Source organism: Gopherus evgoodei, chromosome 7, assembly GCF_007399415.2.
Source record: "Gopherus evgoodei ecotype Sinaloan lineage chromosome 7, rGopEvg1_v1.p, whole genome shotgun sequence".
In the NCBI taxonomy this organism is placed as follows: domain Eukaryota; kingdom Metazoa; phylum Chordata; order Testudines; family Testudinidae; genus Gopherus; species Gopherus evgoodei.
Window position 1 is genome coordinate 112,150,760 of NC_044328.1, and position 15,484 is coordinate 112,166,243.

Here is a 15,484-nt window from a genome sequence, read left to right on the forward strand (position 1 = left end):
CAGCTGGAGTCAGGAGCCATTAGCACATACAGGACCGTGGGCTCTTCAGCAGTTTACTGCCCACACTCGGTTAGTCTATCGCTGTACACAGCTCAGACTCAACAGCATGTCTCTCAACCTCATAGAGCCGCTAATATGAGCCTCCCGCTCCCAGCAGTAAGTAGCAGGCTGAGTAACAGACTGGGCTGGGGGGCAACCACGAAATGGAGATGCAAAGACCAAGAAGGGAAAAAGGATTTTTTTAAATAAAGATGAAGTTAGTGTGAGGTCTGGAGGAAGAAAATGGCGGGGGGTGGGGAAATACTATAACAGGAAACAGTGTGAGGGGGTGTGAAGCATCCCGTTTAGCAGACAGAGAAACTGAGGTGTACAGTGATTAAGTGACTTGACAAAGTTTGCTCTGCATCAATGACAGGGTCAGGATTAGAACTAAGTTCTTTCCTCGTGGTCTGTGCTTGGCCCACTAGACCAGTAGTTCTCAAACTGTGGGTCAAAGTGGGATCACCAGGGCTGGCATTAGACTTGCCAAAGCCCAAGCCCCACCACCCGGGGTCAAAGCCAAAGCCTGAGGGCTTCAGCCCTGCGTGGTGGGGCTCAGTTTACTGGCCCCCCACTTGGAACTGAAGCCCGTGGGCGTAGGCTTTGGCCACCCTCCCCAGGGTGGCTGGGCTTGGGCAGGCTCAGGCTTCATTTCCCCCCACTGGTTGTGTAGTAATTTTTGTTAGAAAGGGGTCACAGTGCAATGAAGTTTGAGAACCCCTGCACCAGACAATGTTACCTTCATACCAGAGTTTCTTTCTGATGTGCTGTCAAACTAATCTACTGAAAATTGTTTCAACTGAGATTTAATGGAGTGTGTCATTTATACCCTGCAGTGTGGGTGGGTATTTGGGGGTATTTTTTAATCCTATCTCAGAATTTTCTTGTAAGCCTAATATTTTGCACTCCGTCAGGGACACCAGTTATCTTGTCAGCTGATGTTTTTACTTTATTACACTGTCCGTTTGTTATCTTTCGCAATGTTTTTGAGAGTGCTGCAGAAACAAAATATAGTGTAGTGTAATTAATATAGAATTGAATGTCCTGTAGCTTTAAATCTAACAGTCCTGTTGCTTTTATATGTAAACAAAATGCTCCCAGTGGGGCTGGAGGAGAGAGGCATATACTGTGCGTGAGTGCTGAGTGTAACCGTTTGCATCAGCAGCACTGGAGGTCTGCACACAGTGATGCTTGTTTTGGCAAAGGCTTTCTGTTTATAAAGCAAGTGTCCAGAGCCCTCTGTCTCTCAGATGTAGGGAGCAGTGTAGTCAGTGTGGGAGACTGTCCAAGCAGTACCTAGCACTGAGGAGGACTTTGCAGATTGGCCATGCGGTGATGTTTATGTGGTGCTGCTGTACCTGTATATGCTGCGACAAGCACTTCTGTGAGCCCGTGAAGGTGAGAAGCTCATGGAACATCAGTGCATTCTATTTGGCTGTTTTATTTAAATCTCCAGTACAGTAGCACATGACCTCATTTATAGCATTATTCTTGGAAACCGTGTTTTCCTCCAGGCTTGACTGTTATATTTCTGTAGGCTCATTTTTATATATCTAGTTTTATTCATCTTGGAAGCTGGAAAGTATGGAAAAGGCCGCTGTCTGAGTGAGTGTTTCAATTTATAATCAAGATCAAATATGTGCTTGCATAGTACAACGAAGGATGAAACCTAGGGCTAGTAAAAGCAGCTCAGTATCACAGGGGGGGTATTTTGATCAGGCATATCTTTAAATATGAATGCATGCTTTGCTTTTTCAGCTGTGTAAAAGGATTTCCAGGAGGACATATTGCAGAATCATATCTGATACTAGCCAAAGAAATTGGCATCTGGCTTCTCAGAGTGCCTGGTGACCTTCACAAACAAATGGGTAATTCTTTGGCCTTTATTAACAGTGTAGCCAGGAATTGCATCCTCCACAAAATTATGTTACAGCAAGACTATTCCCCACTTACATTTATGAGAAACCTATAGCGGGGGTTGGGATTCTGATCTGCTATGAAAAATGTATACAAGTTCTTGCTGATGGTTCTCTGATCTGCTGTGACTCCAGTGTGCAGAGGGAGGGAGGAGAAACACAGGAGCCTGACATTTTGGTTTTACCATGCAGGGGAGAAGGGGATATTTTCCTTGGATTTATTACCAGTCCCTAAATACGTGATGCACATATTAAGCAGTGGCTAGTGTTGTGTTTTTTGAAGCATATATATCTCGTCCCACTTATTGCCTATACCCATCGTTTTTGTTAAGAGCAACCAGTTCTTGTGAGAGGCACATTTTCTTACTCTTGAATAAAAGTCATGTAGAGGTGGAAACTGCTAGTACCTGTTAAAACAAAAATTGAGAGCTGAAATTGTGCCAGGAAGTAGCTATGGGGGTGGATTGGAAGGGTTTTGTTTACCATTGACACTAGCATTTTATTTGTATTCAGGTTTCCAGGGGGCAGGGAGAAATACCTGCTGGACTACAGTTGGATACATCAGTGTTTGTTCTTAATGAATGCAACACTTGGATCTTACATAAGACTGAAGATTCACACCATATTGCCTTAAGTACAGTTTTAGAATCTGTTCCCATTACTGCTTCTGTTGCACAGTTCCTGCTTGTTCATAGGTCCTCTTCTAATATTAGCAACCGTACTTGTTCTTAGCAGGGCCCCGAGATGGAGTTCCAAATCTGCCTTCATTGCAGATAGTTTGCAGTAAATAAATTGAATAGTTTGTAGTAAATATGTTGATTTTATCTTTCAGTTAATATAGTATTTACTGTAGACTTTTTAAACAAGTTTCTCCTCTGCCTTCCTCTGCTGGAGACTCCTGCCTCTTGAATGAAACTTCCTCATTAAATATAGCTTGTGCCTTTCAGGTCTCCAAAGGCATATGTATGCATGTGGCAGCCCAGCAGGAGGAGCCATTGATAGGCAGGCTTTTTCTTTGTGCTGTAGTGGCATATATTAGCTCTCCGTTGTCTTTGACTTGCTGAGCTAGTCTTCTCTTTGCCATTTCATTATCTCATGATCTAGCATGAAGTTAGTGTGGCTCTCATACAGCATTTAGAGCTTGAACAACAAACGGCAGATTTTGGTAGTAAAGGAACCTCTGCAGTATCCAAACTATTGCGTAGCTTCCTGGCAAATAAGAAATTTGTTGATGTGTACTCTGTGTGTAATATAGAGGTTTAAAGGAAGGGTTAATGCATTGAGAAACTATAGATACAACTTCCAAATAATGCAGTGACAGGACACATGAATCTTGTTGCAGTTTCAAGACATATTTATCTTTTAAAGCAGCAAAGAGTCCTGTGGCACCTTATAGACTAACAGACACATTGGAGCATGAGCTTTCATGGGTGAATACCCACTTCGTCGGATGCATCCGACGAAGTGGGTATTCACCCACAAAAGCTCATGCTCCAATACATCTGATATTTATCTTTTAGTACAAGTTGTTGATTACATTAACCCAGAAATAAGGTTACGGAATGGCTTTTGGTTACTGTGGGGCTAAGTTAAATGACAGTTATATCTGCGAAAGAAACAACTTCTAAAATTAAGTTCTCCATGTATCAAACAAAAGTATGGAAATGTAGTTGAACCCTTCAAAATGACTACTTTATGTCTGAGATGAATTGCAACAGAAAAGATCTATTAAATGGTTACATAACAAGACAAATTAGATTTCAACAGAGAAGACTCCCTCTTAAAAGGGGGGCAAACCCTTGTTTTAAATGTGGTTATACTGTGTAAAATGATCCTGTAAAATGGCCTTGTGAAGTTGGATATTTATTCTCACTGATTCCATATCCAATTTGCTTACTCATTTTACAAGTCAAATTTAACTTGCAGCCTGCAATCTGAAAACCAAGCTCTGTTCTTTACTGTGCCTTACACATTCACCACTAATATTCCGCATTAGTTTTAGAAAGCAGGTTAATGTGTGAAACAAAATGGACTGTACTGGCTCTGCAAAGCTAACAGTAGTAAAAGCTTTGTCAGTAAATTAAGCGAATATGACTCAGATACACAGGGGAAACTGGAATGAGTGAAAAATGCCATTTTATATAGTCATTCCTATGATTATACCCTATATTTCAAATAAATAGACTTGTTTTCAAGATATCTATCCCTATAATTAAAATTCATCCACCTCCTCTCCTGTTTTCATTAGTGTCACCGCCTGCTCCCTGGACTTCCTGACACCCACATGGTTTCCCTTCAGTTGATTTAAAAAAAAAAAAAGGCAGCTGCTAAGATAATCTTCCTTGTCCATTGCTCTGGCAATGTCTATTACTATCTCTTCCTCTTAATTCTCAAAGATCAAGTTCCTTCAAGTTCCTGCACATAATTCTGTCCTCGTTTATCTACCTCTATATTCTTGTAATTTGTTGCCTATGATGCCAGTCTTAATGTCTCACTTGTCCGCCTATCACAAGTGATTTTCTTCCACACTCCTCTTCACTTATGGGAAGTCATTCCTGAATTGATCCACCAAATCATTACTCTGTGCATTCAAGACCTTCCTAAAGACCCACTTCTACTATGACACCTACAAGAAGTCAAACTGGCTGGTCATGCCTCGATGGTGGGTTATTTGGAGGTAGTTTTGATCATTTTAAAAAATGTTAAGTGTGAATAATCACCTGTTGAATACTTGTATGTTGTGCCCTTTCCTCTCTCTTTACAGTGGGGACCATATCTCATCCTATGTCTGTTTAGCACCTACATAATAAATACCCACCTTTGTCTCATCCCTTTCCACACACCCCACCTGCTTCTGCTTCATGGGCAGTGGTTGAACCATATATATTCCTCAGGGAGAAGGTGTTTCTTGTCATCAACTGTTACCTTTTAGCAACTAGTAGTGACTGATTCCTAAAAGAGTCCCTTCCAGTCTTAGACCAGAAGAATAGTGACCAAGATACAGGGCTTCAGCCAAGTGGGAAGCGAGAAAAATGTAGGATCTTCCAAGCGGTACCAGATTTGTAGACCTCAACAAGCCAGGAAATAACTAGGGTTACTGTGGGGTGTACTGGTTGGTTCATGGGGTGTGTTTGTGTGTTAGTGCACTAAGTAATGCTGCAGAAATGTGAAATGTGTGGGTTGTGTTGTAACTGACACCACAGGTAATTCTTTCTGATAAGACAGGTAGTGTCATGGCCGTAGCAACATTAAACATTTTTTTCCTTTCATTTCCTTACTAATGCTCAAATATTGGTCCCTTTCTGGAACTCTCGTACATTGCAAATATATGGAAAATAAAGCTGGTTGCTCTGTCACTTAAACCAGCAAGTTAGGGTACGTCTACATTACAAAATAGAACCACTTATTGACTGGGTCAGGACAGCTATATTGTAACTGGCTCCCGCAACAGTTAAAACTGTAGGGTGAAAATTTTCAAGGTTGCCTAAGTCCTATTTTCAAAGTGATTTAGGCACTTAAGAGCCTACATCTCATAGTTCATTAAAAACTTTGCCTCTAATGTAGATGGGCAAGTAGTCCTTATGCCCCTGGTTAGTTACGTACTTTGTCATTCCCCCTTCTGTAAATTGGTGGTGATAAATATTAACTCTGCAGAGATATTGAGGCGTGATTAATGTCTATATAGTGTTTTGAAGATGTAAAGCACCATATACAACTGCTTTAGTGGTCATTTAGCTTCTATGAATAAATTACAAAGCCATTTCCTCTTGGTGCTAAGTTGTTGGTCCCACATACTGTGTAGCTGGGGCAAGCAAATGAATCAAATTGGAAGCAATTTTTCTGATTTTTTCAAAGATAGGAAAGAACTTCATACCTCCTTGAGGGACAGTTGGGTGCAGGCAAAGAATGTTACTGCTTATGGGAGGTCCTGTTAATGCCAATTAGACCTGACTAGCCTGAGTATTAAAAATACTAGCAAGATTCCCATGTCTATGCTTCTGTTCACATGTCTGATTTAGCACGCTCTGTCTTCTAGATCTGAATATATTAAGAATTTGAATGTAAAGATCATAATGGGAGTTGCTCAAAACAATTCTTAGATGCTGACTTACCGAAGGCTCCTCTGTATAAGTGGAATGGAATATGTTATAGTGTGGAGCTGTAAAGAATGTGTAGGGTGCTGAAGACACAGCCTTTAGGAACTCCTGTTTCACAGCACATCTGTCAGCAGTTTGCCTTAAGATATGGTTGTGTATGATCCTTTGCATTGTGTGGAAAACCTTGTTAAAAGAATGTCTCTGTGAATCATTGACTTTATCGCTTTCTGGACCTTCAACTTGTTCTTGCAGTGATCCAGGCTTGCATGTTAACAGAAATTTCCTCATTCGTACCCACTATTTACATCTGTATTATAGGGCCCCTCCTTAATGTATATGGAGAATCTGAGAATGATTAAGTCTGGGTGTTTCATAAACAATGAACCGGAATGCTGGTGACTGAGAACATGTGCAGTTCTGCACTGGACAAACAAAGGCTTGTGATGGGGGGTCCTCTTACTTTTAGAGAGATTTTGTGCAGATTTAATAAGCAGCCTCCAAGAAGCAGATGTCGCATTAAAAAATTGAAATAAAATGTAGGACTTTGAATAGTTCCTTACACTAACAAAGCTGTTCTTCTGTAGATCATGTGAATATTGTTTCCATTAAAATCTAGAAAAGTCACACCTAGTGTGTTGTGCCTTCAGACCAGGGCTGTGTTCAGTTTTGATGTTTCACTGTTACACACATGAATACACCTTAATTGTACTATTCCATCTGAAGCCAGCCACCTCCATGACATTTTCTGATTATCCTTTTTTGATATCACTGAGCACCAACTCAATGCCTAGCCTGTAGGTTGTTGCAACCCTATCTGTCATGGATACCAACGGGGGTATCTTCCATCCTCTATCAAAAGGGTAAACGTTGAAGTAGCCAAAGAATTTCTCAAACCATTTCAGGTGAGCCATAATGTCCCCTCACAGACTATTTGCATTTCTGACTGAGAATCTGAGTAGATCGAGCACCAAAGCACAATCTCTCATTTTTTTTAAATGAGATTAATAATAATAATGCCAAGAAGGCTTCTCACAAAGTGAAATCTTGCAGGAAAAATGCTGCTGCTTCAAGTGATGGTCCCTATTGTATTCCACTGAGAGGGTTATGCCTGCACACTATGCTTCCAGAGTCAGAGAATTTGAAAGTAATGTCTGTTGGTCCGTGCATGCACCTGGCTCACCCTGCTTTCAAATTCTCCGACTTCAGACACAGTGGAATACAGATAGGGATCACACATTGAAGAAGCTCCAGTTACAGGTAAGTAACCTCCTCATTACTTCTCTGTGGAATGCAGTTGGGACTGAAGAGAAGGGTTTTATTACGCAAGTGAACTGACTTCAGCTAGGGTGGACAATGTACTAGCCTTAGTGCATATATCAAAGATTTCCTGGTGGCTTATAAAGTGTGTTTTACTTTTGCTTTTGAATGTGGTTATTTGTGCCAGCCTTGCAGAGCTGAGATGAACTGTTTACATAGATCAGAGATTTTCAGATTTTTTCAGATTAAGGACAACGCACACAGTGTGAACCACACGCTTTTCCTTTCACAAACTTATGGAGTACCTTTGCTACCATTCACAGTTGCGTAACATCCCCGTGGCATATACAGCAATTGCCTGCATGGAAAAGTAATATTAGGAAAGCATTTCGTATATTTGAGCCGTCTTTTAATTCAATTTAGCAGTGGCAAATGGGGAAGCACTAAGTGATCAGACAGCTCTCTTCAAACCACCTGTGGTCTGTAGACCACAATTTGAAAACTTCTGCAATGGAGGTTGACAGTTTCTTTCTCACATGTTGTTAATCTTAGAAATGTGATGTCTTTAGGGCTGGTACCATCTTAATCCAACTATTGCTCAGCTAAGGGAAGAACCACTTGCTCTGAGGTTTGTGATAGGTGACTATCTTCCTTCTGTTGATCACAAATTATATTTAATTGTGTGTTTTGAAGCTGACTTGTAGTAATCCCTGATATTTGCATATCTCCTCCATTCAGAAGGATTACTATGTGCTTTTGCATGCAGTATGTAATGGGATGATCAAATAGAGATGCACAGTCATATATGGGATAGATGCTGTCATTTCTGTCCTATGTTAGGAGTGCTACACAAACTAATTGGAATTTAGCACAGGGCATTGTGGTTAACTCTTGTTAATCTGCAACAAGTGTTTGCAACAAGTGTTATGGTATTTTCAGCAACCACAGGCTGTCAGGATTTCAGTCTTACACCTAGGGTGAGACTGCCCCTCCAGAAGCAAAGCACAGCACAGCACTCCCTAGAGCCATACTAGGGTATTGGTTTATTACTGCTTCAAAGGGAACAGTGACATCTTCAAAGAGATCAACACCATTTCATGCGGCACTTAAGGTTTGTTGAATGGATATCTAATGTTGCCTGTTTTTCATTAACTATTACTGTATGTAATTAGTAAGGTGTGAAAAATTCTCTTTTTAAGGAACATTGCTCATCAAAATAAGAAATACTGATATTAAAATGGAACAAAGTAACTAAAGCTATATCAGAGAACCATGCCTGGTATAGGTTTCATTTTAAATAAACATGAGACCCTTTATAAAGTGTCGGTTCCATGTCATTTCTCAAGCTCAGAGGGATTTTTCAAGCTCAGAAATGCCAGAAGAGTTGAGATACAGCTGTACCTGTTCTTTCTCTTTAACCTACCTTAGTATAAATAGCCCTGTTCTCGGTGTTCTTAAAGATTAAGATAATATATGGAACATCCAGGAGGTCAATGTGGCCTCATAGTTAGAGTACTTGTCTGGGATTCAGGAGACTGTTCTACTCCCAGCTGGGCCAGTGGGCTGCTGGGTGTCCTTGTGCAAGTCACTTTGCCCCTCTGTGCCTGAGTTTCCTCTTCTGTAAAATGGGATAATATTGACCTCATTTATAAAATATCTTGAGAGCTCCAGATAAGAGCTAAGCATTAACATTCTTGGGTCTGAATCCATTTGGAACCTTACAGTTTACCCATGTTCCTGCCAGCGGTTATTACACAGAAAAGCAGTAGGTAAACAATTTCCTTTTGCCTTGTTTCTACGTCTTGTAGCAGCTGCTTAGGACTGAGAGGAGGTTCAGTCCCATATAATGACTCATGCATAATACTGCAGACACATGCCTCACAGTAACCAGATCAGAATGCAAGAAGAAGTGCCTTATTCAGATGGTGGCAATGGTAATGACCCTGGCCACAATTGACTCCTGATCCTCTACAGCCCTAATAAAAAAACCACCACCACACATACACATTAATAGTGTGTCCCGCACTGGTCCTCTGAAAACACTCTGCCAGAAAATCAGAAAGCTGCTGCTGTTTATTTACAATGCCTGTCTCATGCAATCATTTCAGCTTTGCTGGAATTCAGGCAGTGCCACTTTCTTCTTGTCCAGGGTATTTTAAATCTTTAAGATGATGAAAGCACTCAGTCTATTGGACATCGGTGGGCTTTTGACTAATGTCAGATAACTGAATATTTGAGTATCATATCTTGGCATTTTTGTCTGTCTATCTATCCCAACACACCTCCTCTGTCTGTATGTCTGTCTATGCCACATTCCCAGGAATGGGATTGCAGCATAGCTTTTCCCCTTGTCGCTGTGAAAAGCTAATTAAAACTAGCTTAAAAACTGAGTTTTTATATACACAATCCTTACTGGTCCCTGGGGACACCAGCATTTCTAATGCATGTAGAAAATGGGCTATGTGATTTATCTTTCCACCTGTATAAATCTGTCTATTGTAATGAATAAAATATTTTCAAAGAAACAAGTTTCATCAGATTTTATGGTAATACTTTGTTCTCTGTAAAAGCAAGTAATCTCTTAAAAATAGAGTAGCTATTGGTTTTGTGTGTTTCCTACTCTCACAGGCTTTGTCTTCACGACTTAAAAACAATTTTGTTGGTTTTTGGGCTTTGTTGTCGTTTTTAAACCCCAGGGCAACAGGTTTTCGCTATCCCACTGTGCTTAAAAAATACACTATCTTTTTGGCAGTGAATATTTAGCCTAAAAGTGCATTTAAAAGAACGTGTTAACTCATAGCACAGTGCCACTATACAACAGTTGAAATTGCAGGGGAAATTCAGAGAGGCAGAATGTAATTACTCACACTGAACCTTTGGTTGACAGTTTTTAACTACTGCAGAACTTTACCATGGGAGCTCTAAAGACAAGTGGTCAGGGCCACATATTTACATCTCATCTGAAAGACAACTCCTCCAGGTGTCCCTACCATGACTCTGAGGCCCTGGTTAAGTAGTGCTAGCTACTGATCTGACACTGACCACCTTTGCTTTTGGGAATTGATGAGATGACATCTTGAGGGGGTGTGGCTGCAGACATGATTCTTTAAAGAGCTGTAGGCTGGCGATTCAGTCAAACATGAAAAAGGCTTGTCTTCACATACCGCAACACCACTTTAGTGAAGATGCTCCTGTGCAGATGGGAGAGCTTCTGCCATCAGTGTAGTTAATCCACCTAAAAGCGGAAGCTGTGTCATAGTGCTGTCTACATAGGCGGGGGTGGGAGGTGGTTAGGTCAGTATAACTACATCACTATGGATTGAGGATTTTTTACAGCCCTGAGCAATGTAGTTATACTGATACGGGTCTGTAGTGTAAACCTGACCAGAGGTGTTTTCTCCTCTTTAATTTTTGTTCGCCTAAAGGTGGTGATTACTGATCTCACTTTACTAATGGATTGACTGCCTTTTAACCATCAGTGGATCCCAAGAGTTTCTTCCCTCCTGTATGCTTTGAGGAAAGAAGTCAGTCTGTCTATTCCTTGTGAGTTTGTTACCTCTTGGCTACTAGGAATTTCAATACAAATCCTCCAGTTCTCTCTCCACCTACTGTGTATCCATTGTCTTAAATGCACTTTAGTGAATCTGTTCATTAGAGAGGGGAAGTTTCAGCAGGAAGTCAGACTCATGACTTCTGTTCTGATCCTGTGGTGTGGGTGGTGGTTGTTTTTTGGGGGGAGATTGTGGGGGGAGGTGGTACAGTGCAAACACTTCTTGAGTGTTTAGTTGTTAATGTTTATCATGTAAAGAGAGACCTTGATCATCAGGAGACATGACTAGTCCAGTCTGCTCAGAAACTAGCTATGCACCTTCCCAGAGCTGCTCCCAGCAGAGTCATCCTTCCCCTTGCAACAGCCAGATCCGCTCCCACCTTGCCCTAGTTTTTTATTCTAAGAAACACGACACTTCTCGGTCACGTTTTCAAAACTTCAAACAGAGAGGAGGGAATAGAAGCTGCAATAAATGGCTCCTAAAACCATGTGTTCCCGGAGCGCTGCTGTTACTGGCTTAAAGCCAGCTGCCCTACTTGGAAACAAAGTAAATCTGGATTTTCAGTGAGTCATCAGGTACCTTTGTGTGTGTGAAACGTTCCCACCAAGGTTTTTTAAGAAGACCCACTACACTGTAAATAAGACTTGGTGTATATATAATCTGTAGAAAGACTGCGAAGGAGGAGGGGGGGAAAAAGTTCTTCATAGGCTCTGCACTATGGAGTAGATATGTAGAAAAACTCTTGCAGGAGTAATCCTGGCAATTTGAACAATGAGGTATTAACAATGAATTAAACCCTTTAGCTAAGGCATCCAGAAGACAGTCTCCACCTGCCAGGAGGTAGGGAAAGAACTGAGGTCCTCACATGGCCCAATCCCCTTTAATAGTGGGGACAGAACAGCTTTCAGTACATCTCTTGTCATCTTATGCTGGTAGGAGGTCATACTAGCCTGTCTGGATGACTTATTAGGACAGTGGGGAAACACAGTTGAGATATGAGCAATTGAATGTTAACTCACTTTCAGGTGTTCACACTGAACATATTATATTCCATCCACCAGCATCTCCATAGCATCCAACCAGGGTAGATTTTTCAGTAATCCTAAATCATTAGTTTTGGACAACAGAACTCCCCAGTGTTCTGAAGGATACAGGTTTTGCCAAGTGTTGTGGGTTTCTTGACGAGACTAGCTATAGTACAATAAAAAATCAATTTCAGTCCAGAATAGTGTCCGCACAGGCAACTCTTCTGGAATATTTTATTCTGCTGTAGCTGTTGCAGTCAGTTTCCCCATGTAAACAAGACCTTAAAACCCTAAGGAATCTTGATCAGGCTGGTGAAAAGAAAACGACCCAACATTTCACTATGAAGTTCCACCACTGACTTCTCTCCCAGAAAGAAAAACAACTTGGAGTGTTAGAGGAAGAGGTTGGGGCATTAGAATGATTTAGAGCATCTCCTAGTGGAACCAGTTTACAGCGCACCAAAATCTAGTGAAATTATTTTTATAGTAAAATAGTGTTTAACATCCCATATTGTTTCATTGCATTGAAATGTGCAAATTGCTGCTATGGTTATAATAAAAACTCAGCTTGGGGAGAAGCTGATTTGTGAACAATAACATAATTGTGTTGCTCTGTACAGATTTGTGTCTCATGTCCTGGATAGATGCCACACCTGCTCACTTTTAGCACCTTATGCTCTTGAGAGACGGTCTTAATTTATGGAAGAAATTGATCTCTTTCAGAACCATTATTTTCTGAGAATTTTGCATTAGATTTCAGTTTTTCATTTTCAGTTTCCCTACACCAGCAATAAGGGTGAATCTTTGTGAGCAGTTTAATAAAGACTCCTCTCACTGGAGCTGCAAAGCCGCTGTTTTCTAAGGCACTTGACAGGAGTGATAAGATCGTATCAACACGCTGAGTAAGCTGGGCTATGTGTTGACATTCTAACAGAAGCACCAGAGTGAGAGAAATTGTAAACTGAACTACAACTGCACATAAAATATTTGTTGACTGTGTCGGGGATCCCGCACAAGGTCCATGTTCGATATATGGCTTGATCAGGTAATCAGATATCAGAGCTACAGTCCTAAGGAAAGATTGATGAAAATCACAGATTCCCACAAGAGAAACTAAATTATATACTCTTCCAAAATACATGTAAGCCTGTATCAGAGATTTAATATTCTCTGTGTAGTATTGCTAACCTGTGTGCCGTTAGCAGAACAGATTAATACTAACTCTTGGTGCTGCCTAGAAATCTTTATTTAAAAAAAAACAACCAAAAAACGCATCCCTTCTTGATTACCAAGCAATTTGCTATGACTAAGGGCTTGTCTACATCACAAAGTTGCAGCGCTGGTGAGGGGGTTACAGCGCTGCAACTTAGGAGGTGTACACATCTGCAGGGCATCACCAGCGCTGCAACTCCCTGTTTGCAGCGCTGGCCGTACTCCCGTTTTGTCTCGGGTGTAGAGGATCCAGCGCTGGTAATCAAGTGTAGACACTTACCAGCGCTTTTCTTGACCTCCGTGGAATAAGCAGGTATCCCAGCATACCTGAGGATACCTCTCTGGTAATCAAGCAGGTCTCCTTCCCCGCGGTTTGCTCCGGTGTTCTCCGAATCCCCCCCAAGCGGGTCTCCTTCCCCGCGGTTTGCAGGGGGGTTCGGGGAATGCGAGAGCAAACCGCGGGGAAGCAGGTCTCCTTCCCCGCGGTTTGCTCTCGCGTTCCCCGAACCCCCCTGCAAGCAGGTCTCCTTCCCCGCGGTTTGCTCTCGCGTTCCCCGAACCCCCCTTGAAGCCGCCCAACAGCGCTGCAGTGTGGCCACATCTAACACCACTTGCAGCGCTGGTTGCTGTAAGTGTGGCCACTCTGCAGCGCTGGCCCTATACAGCTGTACTAATACAGCTGTAACAACCAGCGCTGCAAAATTGTAGATGTAGACATACCCTATGGCTGCTTCAGTCAGTAGCTGATATTTCCACAGTCACCCCAGACTGAAGAAGAATAATCCTAGGTTTCCAGCAACCAGAATCCTTTAGAACATAAAATGAAACATCAAACACTTTAACTTCCAAATGTCAGACAAGATTTTGTGTAATAAACAGTGAACTTCAGTGCGAGGTTACTAGCTAGTGGCCCTGCTGACCCTGCCCAGCACTAATTTGTGTTATGACAGTGCAGTAGAGTGCTGCCTGTCTAAGGGAGGGTATTTATTACAACTTACTGTATGTATACTGCGTTGTTTCAAAGGTATATTCAACTTCATGGAGGAAGGAAATCTATCTAGTCTAACAGATTTTTTTTTTTGTGCTTGACAAAGTGCATGTTCTTAAAATGAATGCAGGAATGTTTCCTGTGGTGTTTACAGATTGAGATATAAATTGGATTAAAATAATTATCTAAATAGACTAGTGAGGAGTGCTGCCAAGTGTTTGACAGTCAGCAGGCTAGTCAGGGAGAAAAGAATGAGCACCATTATAGTGTTTGTGATCCATGCTTTGGAAATATAACAACCTATTTACTAGAGCTTTAAAGGTCACATGAAGCCCAAAATGCAGGTTTGTTTTTACATGCTTTAGTCCAGTAGAAATGTTTCACTGATTCTGTTTATTCCAGTGGAAGCAATTTATAAAACATTGTACCAAACACAGCCACAGTGTACTAGCGCATAAGGACCTGGTGGTGGAAGTCTAGAAACAAACGTGAAATGGGCTTTTCGTTATTTGCTTTTCCTGCAACTTGTACAACAAACAAAGTTTCAAGACTTAGATTGTTTTAAATTGATGAGTTACCACTGTCTGCCTCCTTTTATACAAATGCTGGACATGAAGGGAATAGCAGAAGGATGGTTTTGTTTCCCAGCTCTGAGCCCAAATTCCTGAGTCACGTAACCTCATCCTTAGTGTCCCCATCTCAAAAAAAGGAGGAAAAAAAACAAATTGCCTAGTCCAAGGGAAGTGCTCTTTACTTAATGTTATGTAGCACTTTTAATCTCCAGAATGTGTTACAAGTAGACGCTATTGGTTATTAATGACTGATAGGCCAGTTTGGGACTGCTGTATTAATAATGGCAACTCAGAGCAATTCACTCTTGCAAACATTTTGTCTGTCCTTTGTTTGAGCTTTCGTATTATTCATGATTATTTGTTCCTTTACATCCCACCATTTCCTTGTGTTCGGATGAGAGACTTCAATAGAAATAGGGGGCTAGTAAGTTGATACATTCTGGGCACAGAGCAGTGGACAGATTGCAATGAGAAAGAGAAAGCCCTCTGGCATAAAGAAAGCAATCAAGTCTAGGGGACAGAGCAGGAGTTACATTTTACCTAGTAACCAGGTTCCTGAAATACACAGCCCCAGGGACTTCTAAGGAAAAACGTTGGATTTCCAAAGAAAAGAGTTGTTAAAAGCTGCATTGTTTGAGTGTCATTCCCCTGTTTCTTCACTGTGACTGAGGAAATGTATTGAATGCTGCGCAGGAAAAGAACTGCGTCTGGAAAGCTGAGGCTTATAATTGCCCTGCTCATTGATAAATATTTCCTAGAGGGTGTAATGGGCTTTATAAAATAAACTTCCCTCCAGGAGTTTGGGCCAAGTGCTGTCATCAGAAGCA

At 41.4% G+C, this 15,484-nt stretch overlaps 1 protein-coding gene across 7 annotated transcripts in view; it reads left to right on the forward strand.

The window, feature by feature from the left end:
* TMCC1 (transmembrane and coiled-coil domain family 1) overlaps positions 1–15,484 on the forward strand; it is a 202,867-nt gene that overhangs the window by 166,528 nt on the left and 20,855 nt on the right. Inside the window, exon 1 of one of the 7 annotated variants that reach the window (XM_030568958.1) lies at positions 1,360–1,437. The exons of the other annotated variants lie outside the window; for them this stretch is intronic. Coding sequence (XP_030424818.1) covers positions 1,375–1,437 — 63 coding nt within the window. The 5' untranslated portion in view covers positions 1,360–1,374. Of the gene's footprint in view, positions 1–1,359; positions 1,438–15,484 lie in introns of those variants that run through there. 7 annotated transcript variants of the gene reach the window in all.